At 39.9% G+C, this 13,048-nt stretch overlaps 1 protein-coding gene across 1 annotated transcript; it reads left to right on the top strand.

Annotated features, from left to right (window-relative positions):
- Window positions 1–1,225: 1,225 nt before the first annotated feature.
- On the top strand, window positions 1,226–4,095 carry LOC142113945 (tyrosine-protein phosphatase non-receptor type 4-like; the record flags this gene model as incomplete). Its single annotated transcript, XM_075193993.1, has 4 exons — window positions 1,226–1,332; window positions 2,895–2,956; window positions 3,429–3,575; window positions 3,967–4,095. Coding segments are annotated over exons 1-4 (405 nt in total), but the record flags the coding sequence as incomplete, so codon positions are not given.
- Between the last annotated feature and the right edge of the window lie 8,953 nt (window positions 4,096–13,048).

Below are 13,048 nucleotides of genomic sequence, written 5' to 3' on the forward strand. Positions count from 1 at the left end.
GTCAATTGAGTGCTATTAATGTTAAAAATGTGTGAAGTTCCCTTTAAACAGTTATCTTATATTAAACGTAAAACATGTAAACATTAAGGGTCATTTTCAAGTCACACAATATACGGTCCCGAGCTGCTTCGTTATGTACACAAATGCACCAACTAGCCCGGCTGGCATATTTCTATGTGAGTGCCCACTTTCTGCGCCACTGTCCCAAGAAAATCAGTCTCCACCTAGCTTTGTGAATATACAGTAAACAAACATGTGCATGGTGCAAATAGGGAAATGGCGTGGCAAGCACAAGTAGCACCAAGATCTTATATTGTACGTACAGATCGTGGAACAGAAGTAAGAAGAAATCGGGTCATCTGATATTGAAGAACTTTTTAACCACATAATGACTCCTAAAACTACTTTTCACGTAAAAACTACATTTTAACAGCACTATTTGGAATAAAGACTATTTAAGTGACGTTTTGAGGAAGAATCAAAATATATCTAAATAAAAGATGACTAATTCTTAACCTGGGTCATTCATAAAATATAGCAATAATTTTACATTCATTTAAAGGATTTACTTTGTGTGTTAATGTTTTTAAATAATGTTAAATAACCCATAGGGTCTTTTTGCAAAGTAAACTATTCTAACTCAATGGTTAGGTACACTCTCTAGTTGGGTGCATCTAGCATGTACCTTCCGTTTAATTTGGGGTGATGAGGGCTTTATGCGGATGAAGATACAGTGCCCACCCCCACTCAGCGTCCTCGGCCAGATGTCAGTGACTTTGCAATATATAAAACAACAAGCTCTTTAATAGAGTTTATGTAACCAACTAATTAAGGTTCTTAAGGAAGGAAAAAAATGACCTCATGCGTCTTTTATACTTAAATATCTCTAGGAAAATATCCACAACGTCCTTAAATGTTTGTACTATACCCCCATAATGTCATGTATACACGGCTGTTTATTTAATCTCATGCAATGTAACACATCCGTCATTATTCACTCTCGTATCTGCTAATTATGTCTGGACGGGAATGTGGTTTTTTATATACCTAGAGCCCACAGGTCCCTCTCGTCTGTTTTTGTTGGGAGGTTATATTTATTTACTTCATATTTTCTATTTAAGTGTTAACAATAGCAGTATGCCGGGGTTTTCTTGCAGTGTAAGACGTGACACACGGACACGTCAACCTAGTTTCACGTGATCACTACAGTTTGTCGTTTTCTTCTCTTCTCTCTCATTCAGCAACTGTACAGGAAAAAGCCGGGAATGACAATGTCTTGTGCCAAATTACCTCAAAATATTTCCAAAAATCGATACAGAGATATATCACCTTGTAAGTGTGATCTCCCTGTTGTGTTGTCATCTTTCTGTGTATTACAGAGATTGTACCCATCATTCTGTTGTTGTGTCCTCTATCAAATACTTGCCAACTTTTCCTCGTTGGCTTCAGGGAGATCCCGGGGGAGGTGGGGCTGGGGCTTGACAAATCGCATCATTTTGGCCACGGCGGGGTTAAAATGACTCGATATTTGTGTCATTAAGTCCCACCCCCTAACACTTATCTATTGCAAGGGAGAGAACCGGGAGCTTGCCCTGCTCTCCCGGGAGCCCGGTAAGTCTTCCTGAAATCCGGGAGTCTCCTGGACAGTCCGGGGAAGTAGGCAACTATGTGTTAAAGAAAAGCAGCTAATGAATCTCTAGAGACTGAAGTGTCTTTTACATTTCTGTCTCCATTACTGAAGTCATTTTGTCTTACCTGTCAGTCTTTGATTAAATCTTGGTCTCCATGAAAATGGCCACCTCCATAGGCATCAATACATGGACATAGGACACAATTTCTGAACTGTGTCATCATGCCACAGATGGCGAAGCCAACCACGTCTTGTACTGGCTCAGCATCAGGGAGAATGCCAGACTCTTCAGGGAGTGAGGGAGATCACCCCTATTTCAGGGAGTCTCCCTGACATTCAGGGAGAGTTGGCAAGTATGCTCTATCCCCTTCCTTTACCCCCTCGTTTTCCTTCTCTCCTGTAATAAAGATCTTTTACACAGAATTGTAATGTAATCACATATGTATACTGGATAATTAGGTTTAATGGGATCTGATCTATGTGGAACTTTCCCTTCCCAAAAAAAAATAATCAGCAAATGGCTGAAGGAAGCGGCCTGGGAAACGGCTGCACGCCATGAACGTGGATTTATACCTGGAGATGTGCGAGTGTTGGTACCCCAGATACCTCCAGTGATACAGGCGCCTCTGACGCACAACGTAAAATAAAGATCAGGAAGCTGAAACTTTTTCTGCAGTCCAGACAAACTAACTCTGCCAATCAGCGCCAGAGGACTTGTCCCAGTTTAATAGTGCTCGCTGCAGCCAATGACTGGGAAATAATAACAATGAGCCCCTGTAATGCTGGTATGACAGTGCTAGAGAATATTATAACACCTCTAGTTTCTAATACACAGACTCCCCCTCTCATTATCATCCTTTTTCTCTGGTATTCAGTATGTTCTGTATGACTGTTACAGGGGTAAACACAGGATTTGTAGAGAGGGGTTTCCACACCACACCACCAGTGGGCGTGGCCAGCATGCATGGGGGCGTGGCTATAATATTAGACAGTTCTTGGCTGCTTTCCAACTCTCCCTATCCCCATAACATACATGGGCAATGCTGCGTACACTACTGTTAGGTGCACACAGCTCTCTCTTTTCAAGCAGAGCCGTGTGAAGTGGGGGCACGGTCCAGCCAACTCAATTATACAGTGTCCCAGGCTTGGAGGGGGGTTTCTAGGCACTAGGGAACCCCCCCTCGGTTTGCCTATGTGTTACTAATCAGAGTACAGGACATGTGATCTCTATGTAACTCTCCCATTCTGTGCTTTGTTCTTGTAGATGATGCTACGCGGGTCATTCTACATACCGGCGACGATTACATCAATGCTAATTATATCAATGTGAATGCTCTGTGTTCCGGGATATTGTGCTGTTCTTGTCACATTTTCCAGATGTTCCAATCAAACTAGGATATATATATATATATATTACACTCTCTGCAGAGAATAACTATAACATAATGTACATATCTCACCATCTGCTGAATATCCTCATGCTATATATTAGGGATACCTGGTTGCTATGGGTTACAGCATCTTCTCTGCACAGTTACTTATAGGATAACTTTCATGTCTCCCAACGCGTCATAATTTTGGGATCCATGAACACAGATCTGTATGTGCACAATGTCCCACCGTTACTCCCTGTGTTATTGACCTTGAGCCGGGGGAGGGGATTTGGCAGCAGGATTGTAAATCCGACCCTCAAGTCACATAAACCGGTATTCCCAGAACACATGTCCGGCTGACTGATTTACAGCCTTCCCAACTGATGTTGTAATAATTCCACCTTCTGTTTCTTTATTTACTGCAGATGGAAATTCCTTCTTCCAGCATAATCAACCGGTACATTGCCTGCCAGGGACCTCTGCCCAATACTTGTCCAGACTTCTGGCAGATGACCTGGGAGCAGGGTTCATCCATCGTGGCGATGCTGACCACGCAGGTGGAGCGGGGACGAGTACGTCGATAGTCTCCTCCTTATTGTCGCTGGGCCGCCCAGGGCAGCCTGTATATAAATGTAAAGTACTAGTTATACTGCACCTCGATGCTGCCTGGTGACCAGTTACAGGGTGTTGCGTTTATTTGGGGTAGAATTGAACAAAGCTCTATAAACCTCGGTATTACTAGATAATGATGACATTTACCTGTAGTGACTGTAGATCTAGTAATAATCAGCAGCACAGTGTGACCGGCATGTACCTGTGATCCTGAGAGATGTACAGGATCCTTCTGTGAGAAGGAAGCACTCGGAATAATATCAGTATCTGCTCCGTATCTTAGGGTGGAAGCGGAATTGTATTTCCCAACATCGAGTTATTATAACAACCGTCTAATTCCGGTTATTTCAGGTAAAGTGCCACCAGTATTGGCCGGAGCCCACAAAGAGCTCTGAATTCGGGAATTTCCAGATCTCCTGCCATTCAGAGGACGGAAATCCTGCTTATGTCTTTCGGGAGATGACACTAACTAACCTGGAGGTAAGTCCTTGTTCCTGCTCGCTGGCATCACAAATACCACTCACTAGTATTATTACTAATATCACTCACTAGTATTATTACTAATATCCCTCACTAGTATTATTACTAATATCCCTCACTAGTATTATTACTAATATCACTCACTAGTATTATTACTAATATCCCTCACTAGTATTATTACTAATATCACTCACTAGTATTATTACTAATATCCCTCACTAGTATTATTACTAATATCCCTCACTAGTATTATTACTAATATCCCTCACTAGTATTATTACTAATATCCCTCACTAGTATTATTACTAATATCCCTCACTAGTATTATTACTAATATCCCTCACTAGTATTATTACTAATATCCCTCACTAGTATTATTACTAATATCCCTCACTAGTATTATTACTAATATCACTCACTAGTATCTATACAATATTGTGTATCTGTCATATTGTTTGTGACTGATGAAAATAATTTCTTTATGAAAAAAATACATAAAAAACTTGCTTTTCATCTAATCTGAGTTCATAGTTTTTGAGTTTTAAATAAGTCTGCCATGACAATAGCATAGAGATAGCACAAAGGAAAAGCTGCAGAGTGTTAGAAGTAAATGTAAAATTACCCTATTTGTATAATAATGTAATGAAGTATGAGTAAGATTTCTATAATCTTCTCTTTAAGTAATAATTGAGTTGAGCAGATTCCCAATATAATATTGCTGTCCTTTATCAAAAGTCCAAAATTCTAAGACAAGCAGCACACTCGGGAAGTTCTCTCTGTATTGAGCAATATGTTTTTCTCTTAAAAGTACAGGCACATACGATTAATTCGTTAGTAATATAAGTTTTGTTAATTATTACTTTCACAGTTCCACCCTTTTTATATACACATAAAAATTTACTTTTTCATGTGAGAATAATTAATTAAATGGTAATATATATATTTCTGTCACCTTAATATTCTCAGGTTTGTTTTTACAAGTCTTTGAATACAACACAAACCAAACATAAAGAAACAATATAGCCACAATTATTATCAAAATAAATTTCATATAAAAATATAATATCTTTGATAACCACTTTCCAAGTCCAAGAAACCATGTGCTTAAATTTAAACATGATCATAAAGAATCATTTTCAAAGTCTTTATCATAATTTTATCGCTATTGGTAATTACAATTTCTGGATCAGAATTGTCGATGATCAGGTAATAAGCCATGGATTCCAAGTTCAGTCTCAAGGGTTAAACAATATCCCCCTGTTTAAGCCATTAAAGAGTCCAGGACTAATCAGTGTTGCAAAGGTTCATTTTTAAATGTCTGTAATTCATAACAATAGGTTTCATCATAGATTTTAGTCACATTATCAATAAATCCAGCTAAACGTTCAATTTCGTGTTGACTAATTATAAATACAAAATTTCCAAAAGTAAGCATATTACCAATACTTATACCAACTTTATGTCCTTCCGACATTGTTAATGAGTGGAATATATTTTTTATTGAGATTTTCCATTTTCTTTCAGAACATATTGTGAGACAGTACAATTGCTAAGATCACAATTTTGTTCTTGACATTTTATATCAGGACTAGTATGAGTCAATTCTTCGAAAAATATCGTAACTGGTGCCATTGGTATATTCTTAATCAATAAAGGAGTTTTAGTACATACGCTACAATTTGTAATTCCTAACATTCCTCCTAGCATAGCATGCAATTTGTCAATTGGACATTCTTTCTTATAATACTCATTGTTATCAGAACACCATCTTATACACCTTTTTCTGGTATAGTACCACAATGCTCACAAATACATATCGGAATTGGTGGTAATCCTTTACAATTTCTGAATTCTCCGGTTTTCTTGTTTAGAAAATAAGCAGAAATGGTCTTATTAAAATCATCCTCATCCAATATATCAGATGGGCTATCACTTTCCCAACCTCTCCTCAATTCCTCTCCAATACATATAATACCTGTTTATGCTTGGAATGTCACTGTCCCTATGAGACAAGCAACAAGTTTGAATGTTCTTTGTGACATAAGTCGATAACCATGTAGCTGATTATAGTTCATCACTTCCATTTTGATTGTAGAGTTCTTTTAAGGGTAATTCAGTGTCTTTATCTGTGCACAGTTCTGAGTCCTTTGGTTCCTTTAAGCTTGGGTCTTTGACCTGTTTACAATGGGAACTGTGGATCCAAGTGTCTTTTTCTGAAATTCTTACATTGGTATCAGTTGTTAGTAGGACAGTCCCATCAATCTGTAAGGGAACCAGAGTGTAAGAAATTTCTTACCATTACATCCCACCGGTTATACCCCATACTTCCTTTTGTTTGGGCGGCCTGGAAGGGAGTGCACAGGTCTTGAAAAGACCTTTACAAGGGGGAAAAACTTTAATAAATAGACCCCTTAATAAGATCTGGCCCTGCTAAGAGGAGTATATGAATATAGAAATGGACATCGCAATTTTGGATGAGTCATTAGCTTAGGTCAGAAGTAGGCAGTTTGTGGAACTACAGGTCTAAGCATGTCCTATCTGCCAGAGGTTACGCTGTTATTTCCTTTCTATAGGTTGGTTTTCAGGAACCTATCTTGCCCTTCTGATTGGACGGTCCTAGAGTAATAAGACATTCCAGGTTAATAGAAAGGATTCTAGAGAAATGATAAGAGACATATTCCATTTTATCCACAACGCTATTATAGGCAAACCATCGATGGTATATTTATTGAAGAATATTTTTATTTTTTTTATTATTATTATTTTTTTTGTTATTGTTTGGAATGTATTTTTTATGATGGAATTTTTATACTGTAATTAGAGATAACAGAGATGTGTATTTATCCTCTATTGTGTATGTGATTAAATCATTGGTATATAATCTCCAGAGTCTCCTTTGGTTATTTTACTTGGAGATTATTGTATTGACTGACATCTCACCTATGATGTTTGTCTTGGTCTGAGATTTTCCCAGCGCTGTCTCCATTTTTTGTATGAAAAGGAAAGGGGCATATGGCCATAGTGACTGTACAGTGTGAACATGCCAAACGTCAACCATGGAAGTAACCTTCCAATCCTGCTGCATCTCTTGCTCCAGCTAAAGGGCTAGGCTAAGTTAGCCCAGCTCTAAAAAGTGTTAAAAAGTAGAATTAAAAAAAAGAATTGCATGGGATGTTTGTAACAAGCTGACAAAACTTTGAATGACCTTGCCCTAGTTCCACTTCAGTGGATGCCTCCCTCAGATCAATATCTCTTCTACTTTACCACCAAAGAAAAGAAAAACTAGTTGGCTCAAAAAAACTGAAGAAAAGAAAAGACACCAATACTAAACCAGCTTCAGATACAAAATATGTAACTAAATTTGCTTTATTTCTAAAAATCAAAATCTCTACTGTGACATTGATACCTTGAAGATGATGCTCACAACTTATTTCTGTTTTTCGAGATAGATATGAATCTGCTCAGCCATAAATTCAAATTATAGTTAGGTTCAATACACGTCCATTCACTAATCTGGTAAGATCACACCTCTATTAAAGCAGATCTTTATGTTTTTGTATTTAAGAGATGTCCCATGACTTGTCTTATTAATGATACCCTTCTCCATTAAAAAGAATATAATAATCAAAAATATAATAATCAAATAAAGAAATCTCTTCCATAATTATTTCACCCTGAAAACCTTCCTAACACTTCTACAGGTCTATGGGCAGTTTTGAGAAGACACTTGTTCAGCATGGAAACTAGAAAGAAGACAGAAAAACTAAAAATAAACTGCACGAACCAAAATAAACTAGACTTTCTGTAATATTACAAAAAAAACAAAAAAAAAAAAACTTTATTTAAAAAAAAAACCCTGAAAAAATAGTTTACTTAAATAATAATGCATTTTTTACTGCAGGGAGCATTTGCGATAATATGGATTTAGCGGTAAGAGAACAGTGTCCATACTTGTACCACTGCTGTCCATGTTAAATAGGCTTGGTATGGAGGAACTTTGACGACAGGCCCGACAGAAAGATATCACCTGCAGACAGGCGCGGGCTGACGGACGTCAGTCCGGGGGGCACACGCCGCACAGGCGGCCGCATCACGTGTCATGTGATGCGGCCGCATCCCATTTATATTACTTCCGGGGGGACGGCCGGCCCTAACAGCCGTGATTGTGAGCGGCCCGGGGGGGCCGATGCCCCCCTGCCCCCCGACCCAGCCTGCCCCTGCCTGCAGAGAGTGCTTGTTAAATAGGGAGAATCCCTAAGTCTGGCAAAAACATGCACTTTTCCCTACTTGATAAATAAACCCGATAATGTTTGAAAACATTCAAATAATCACTAACACAATTTGTGTGGCATGGCAAGTTTCAAAGAATCTCATCCTAAATAATTTAAAAAATCTTTAGCAAAAGAAAGAAAAATAATATTACTTGGTCTCCCACTTCACACAAATATTGATAACCTGAACTCCCCCCCCAGGCATGTCTACTGCTCTCAGACTCTTAATGGCTCATTGTAGGATTTTGTTTTGTAATAGATCTGATAGTCCAAAGAAGATGTATACCCAAATATCCAATACAAAATTGCTGAGATAATATTCCACCCTTTTCAATATATTCAAATTAATCACTTCTTAGCATTTCTCCCATTAGAACTTGCTCTAAGAGATCTACCATTTGGAACAATTTGTTTTAGATACCTTAAATGTAAAAGTATGATCTCAAAATTTGGTATGTGTACCGTATGGAATACATGACAGCCATTATGATTAACTACCCGGTAAATTATTTTACAAAAACCTGATAAACTTGTCGATATACAACATTCACCTACATTTTATGTCTTGAGCTTCTATTCATTCATAATACAAATTTTAGCCATTAATATTCTTAACATTTATTTATATAGCGCCAGCATATTCCATAGTGCTTTACAATTGGGCACAACACAGTAATAACATGAGACTGAGTATTACAGATGGGGAGAGAGGGATAAAAGGGCCCTGCTCGCAAGCGTAAAACCATTTCCCCTCTACTCACTTTTCCCCTTGATTGCCTCCCTACTCATTCCTGCTCTCCTCTTTCCTTCTCCTTCTCTCCCCACTTGTTCCTCTTTAAAATGTATAAAACCCTGGTTAACAGTTCTAATTTGTTTACTAAATTTCAGTAGTGTGGATGGATTACTTATAAATAACTTATTGTATAAATATATTTAAATTATTAGCGCAGTGCACCAATTTAAATCAGTGCAAATGTACTGATTCTGATACTGTGTTATATTTGTGCATTGGAAATGTACTAATTTCTGATGCAGTAGTCATGGTGGAGGAAATGTGTTTGTGTATGAAAGGAGGAAAGAAAATCCTAAATTGAGTTAATTAAGTATTTTCATCTCTGAAGTGACAAACACCTGCTTTGGCCTGAAGGCCCGGAAGGAGGTTGTGTTAGCATGTCTTGTTAGAGAGACAGGAAACATCCTAACAATATAGACATCAAATGGGAGGAATTAAACTAGTTTAATATGATATCAGATGTTTCGGTGCTTGGTTGGATCAGGGGGCTGGGCTACACCCTGACATTATGTGTATAAAAGGAGGTCTGTTTTAACATGTAATGTATCATTTTCCATCTGTAACTGCTGGATGATAACCAGTACCTCAAACTGGTGTGTAAAAGTCTGTCACGGGCACTAGGAGTCTTTACCCAGGGATCACCAGATGGTAGGCTTACCAGAGCAATGTAGATGGTAATAGTGTACTCTGGTAGTAGGGTGATCACGGAACAGGAAATGGCAGATGATGAGATGCTCAGGAAAGTCTGTGACTAGCAGCACTGGTAATATGGAGGTGATAATACACGAGGAACTGTATGGACAAGGGCACGTGAAGGTAGTCAGTGGTCTGCGATAGCAAGTTGTACCACTGCTATAGTGAGGAGGAATGTCCAACAGAAACGAGGAGGTGATGAGAGTCAGCGGTCTGCGGATAGCAAGTTGTACCGCTGTCTATGTGAAGGAATGGAATCCAAGAGGAGGTATCCGGGGAGTCAGTGGTCTGCGATAGCAAGTTGTACCACTGCTATGTGAGAGGATACTGGAACTGGTGATACAGGAAACAGGGATCAGTGGTCTGCGACCAGCAAGTTGTACCACTGAATATATATGTGAGGAGGTGCACGGGGAGAGGCTGCAACACAGGATATACACGGGCACCTTAAACACGATCCATAGTAATATGCACAATATGTATAAATGACTGAACAGGTCTGCAAATATAGAAAGTCTCTTGAAGTAGTCCAGCACAATATAACACAGTCAATGATGGCAGCAGACTCAGCGGATAGCAGACTCCAGAGGAGAACCAAAACAGTCCAGCAAGATATGCAATACACTAGCACAGTCAATGAGAAGTATGCATACCGTGGTTCAGAAGCAGGCAGTCAGCTAGGAGTGCAGCGATACCTGAGCGGCAGGAGGCCGGCAGGATGAGAAGTCCCTGGATGGATGAGGCAAGGGTCTAGTAGGTGCAGCGCACAGGTAAGTAGACCAACAGGGACACGAATCCACAGGAATCAGTAGGACGTGGAACTGGACTCATGGAGGACCCAGGAGAATGGAGATGATCTAGCAGAGGAGTAGCAGATGAGATACGAATCCAATGCTGACAGGAGGGTAGAGACCAGCGGGACCCTGGAAGACGTGGAGAGCGGATCAGCAGCAGATGGACGATAGCGCTGACAGCAGCAGCAGGACTCTGCGGGCACACGGAGGTAACCAGTAGCAACCAATAAGTACCAATAGCGATGGAACACGGGAGAGCAGAGTAGACCAGGAGCTGTTGATCACGGAGAGTAGCGGATGGCAATGATAGCAGCAGTCTCGATGAAGCACACAGACGAGTAGCAAGCTGGAGGCTGTAGTGCACGGAGGCAGCGGATAGGAATCAGCTAGCAGTCACGATGATGAACACAGGCGAGTTGCAAACTGGAGACTGTAGTGCACGGAGGCAGCGGATAGGAATCAGCTAGCAGTCACAATGATAAACACAGGCGAGTTGCAAACTGGAGACTGTAGTGCACGGAGGCAGCGGATAGGAATCAGCTCACGGACTTGATGATGAACAGGTGAGTGGATGTGGAGAGAAGACTGTAGTGCACGGAGGCAGCGGATAGGAATCAGCAAACAGTCACAATGATAGATAATAGCGTTGAAGTGGTATAGAAGGCTGTAGTGCACGGAGGCAGCGGATAGGAATCAGCCAACAGCCACGATGATGAACTTGATGTTAGGAGTGGTATGGGAACCACAGTAGTAGAAGTGGTTTGGAAACCACAGAGGTAGAAGTGGCTTGGAAACCACAGGAATCAGCAGCGCTGAATACACGAGGAAACACAGGAACACCTTCAGAGACTCACGGGGAATGAGACTCCAAGATCAGGCAACGTGGTGTTGACCACAGGTGCTTAATATAGGGAGTGTTGCCTGATCTGCCAATTGAGTTAAAGGCTCTAAAACTACTGTATTGTTGTTTATATTTTATAAACACTACACTTGAAAGCTTGAGTCTTTCAATAAAAAAGTAACTGTCCATTGCACGAATATTTGCAACAGGGACAATTTTAGGGTTAAGAAAGTCAACTAATAACACTTCGCCGCTGTCTGTCTTTATAAACACTACACTTGGAAGTTGGAGGAGGTATTGTGGCCCCGGCACCAAATTTACTACCGGGGCCACTCCACTGTGCAGTCCATATTTAGGTGTATCAGATATTAAACAACGGTGACAGTTGATGCCCAATTTTTTAATTATATTGTGGCCTCGGTACCAAATTGTGTACCGGGGCCACCACACTACGCATTCCATACCCTTTTTTGGTGGAATTCTGACACGTGGAGGGTTTTTTAATTATATTGTGGCCTCGGTACCAAATTGTGTACCGGGGCCACCACACTACGCAGTCAAGATAGATAGATGCGTATCATAGATAAAGTACATTCAGTGGTGTGGGGCAAATTGAAAAATATTCAAAATGCACTGACATTATCAAAAACAAGAGGTTGTCACACGCTAAAACTCCAACATGTATATGATGGAGAGGATGGAGGAGCAGCCGTATGTTTAGTGTAATGCAGACCTGTTGAAGGTTTTTTATATATTTTATTGTGGTGCCCAGTGCCCACTCCTCTACGCAGTCCAGGTACATTTATTGGTGCGAATCATAAAAGTTCAGGGTTTTTAATATATATTGTGGTGACCCACTCCTTTACGCAGTCCAGATACATTTATTGGTGCGAATCATAAAAGTTCAGGGTTTTTAATATATATTGTGGTGACCCACTCCTCTACGCAGTCCAGGTACATTTATTGGTGCGAATCATAAAAGTTCAGGGTTTTTAATATATATTGTGGTGACCCACTCCTCTACGCAGTCCAGGTACATTTATTGGTGCGAATCATACAAGTTGATGGTTTTCTTATTATATATATTGTTGTGACCCACTCCTCTACGCAGTCCAGATACATTTATTGGTGCGAATCATAAAAGTTCAGGGTTTTTAATATATATTGTGGTGACCCACTCCTCTACGCAGTCCAGGTACATTTATTGGTGCGAATCATACAAGTTGATGGTTTTCTTATTATATATATTGTGGTGACCCACTCCTCTACGCAGTCCAGGTACATTTATTGGTGCGATTCATAAAAGTTCAGGGTTTTTAATATATATTGTGGTGACCCACTCCTCTACGCAGTCCAGGTACATTTATTGGTGCGATTCATAAAAGTTCAGGGTTTTTAAGATATTGTGGTGACCCACTCCTCTACGCAGTCCAGGTACATTTATTGGTGCGAATCATAAAAGTTCAGGGTTTTTAAGATATTGTGGTGACCCACTCCTCTACGCAGTCCAGGTACATTTATTGGTGCGAATCATAAAAGTTCAGGGTTTTTAATATATATT

The sequence above is a fragment of the Mixophyes fleayi genome, unplaced genomic scaffold (assembly GCF_038048845.1).
Source record: "Mixophyes fleayi isolate aMixFle1 unplaced genomic scaffold, aMixFle1.hap1 Scaffold_129, whole genome shotgun sequence".
Taxonomy (NCBI): Eukaryota; Metazoa; Chordata; class Amphibia; order Anura; family Limnodynastidae; genus Mixophyes; species Mixophyes fleayi.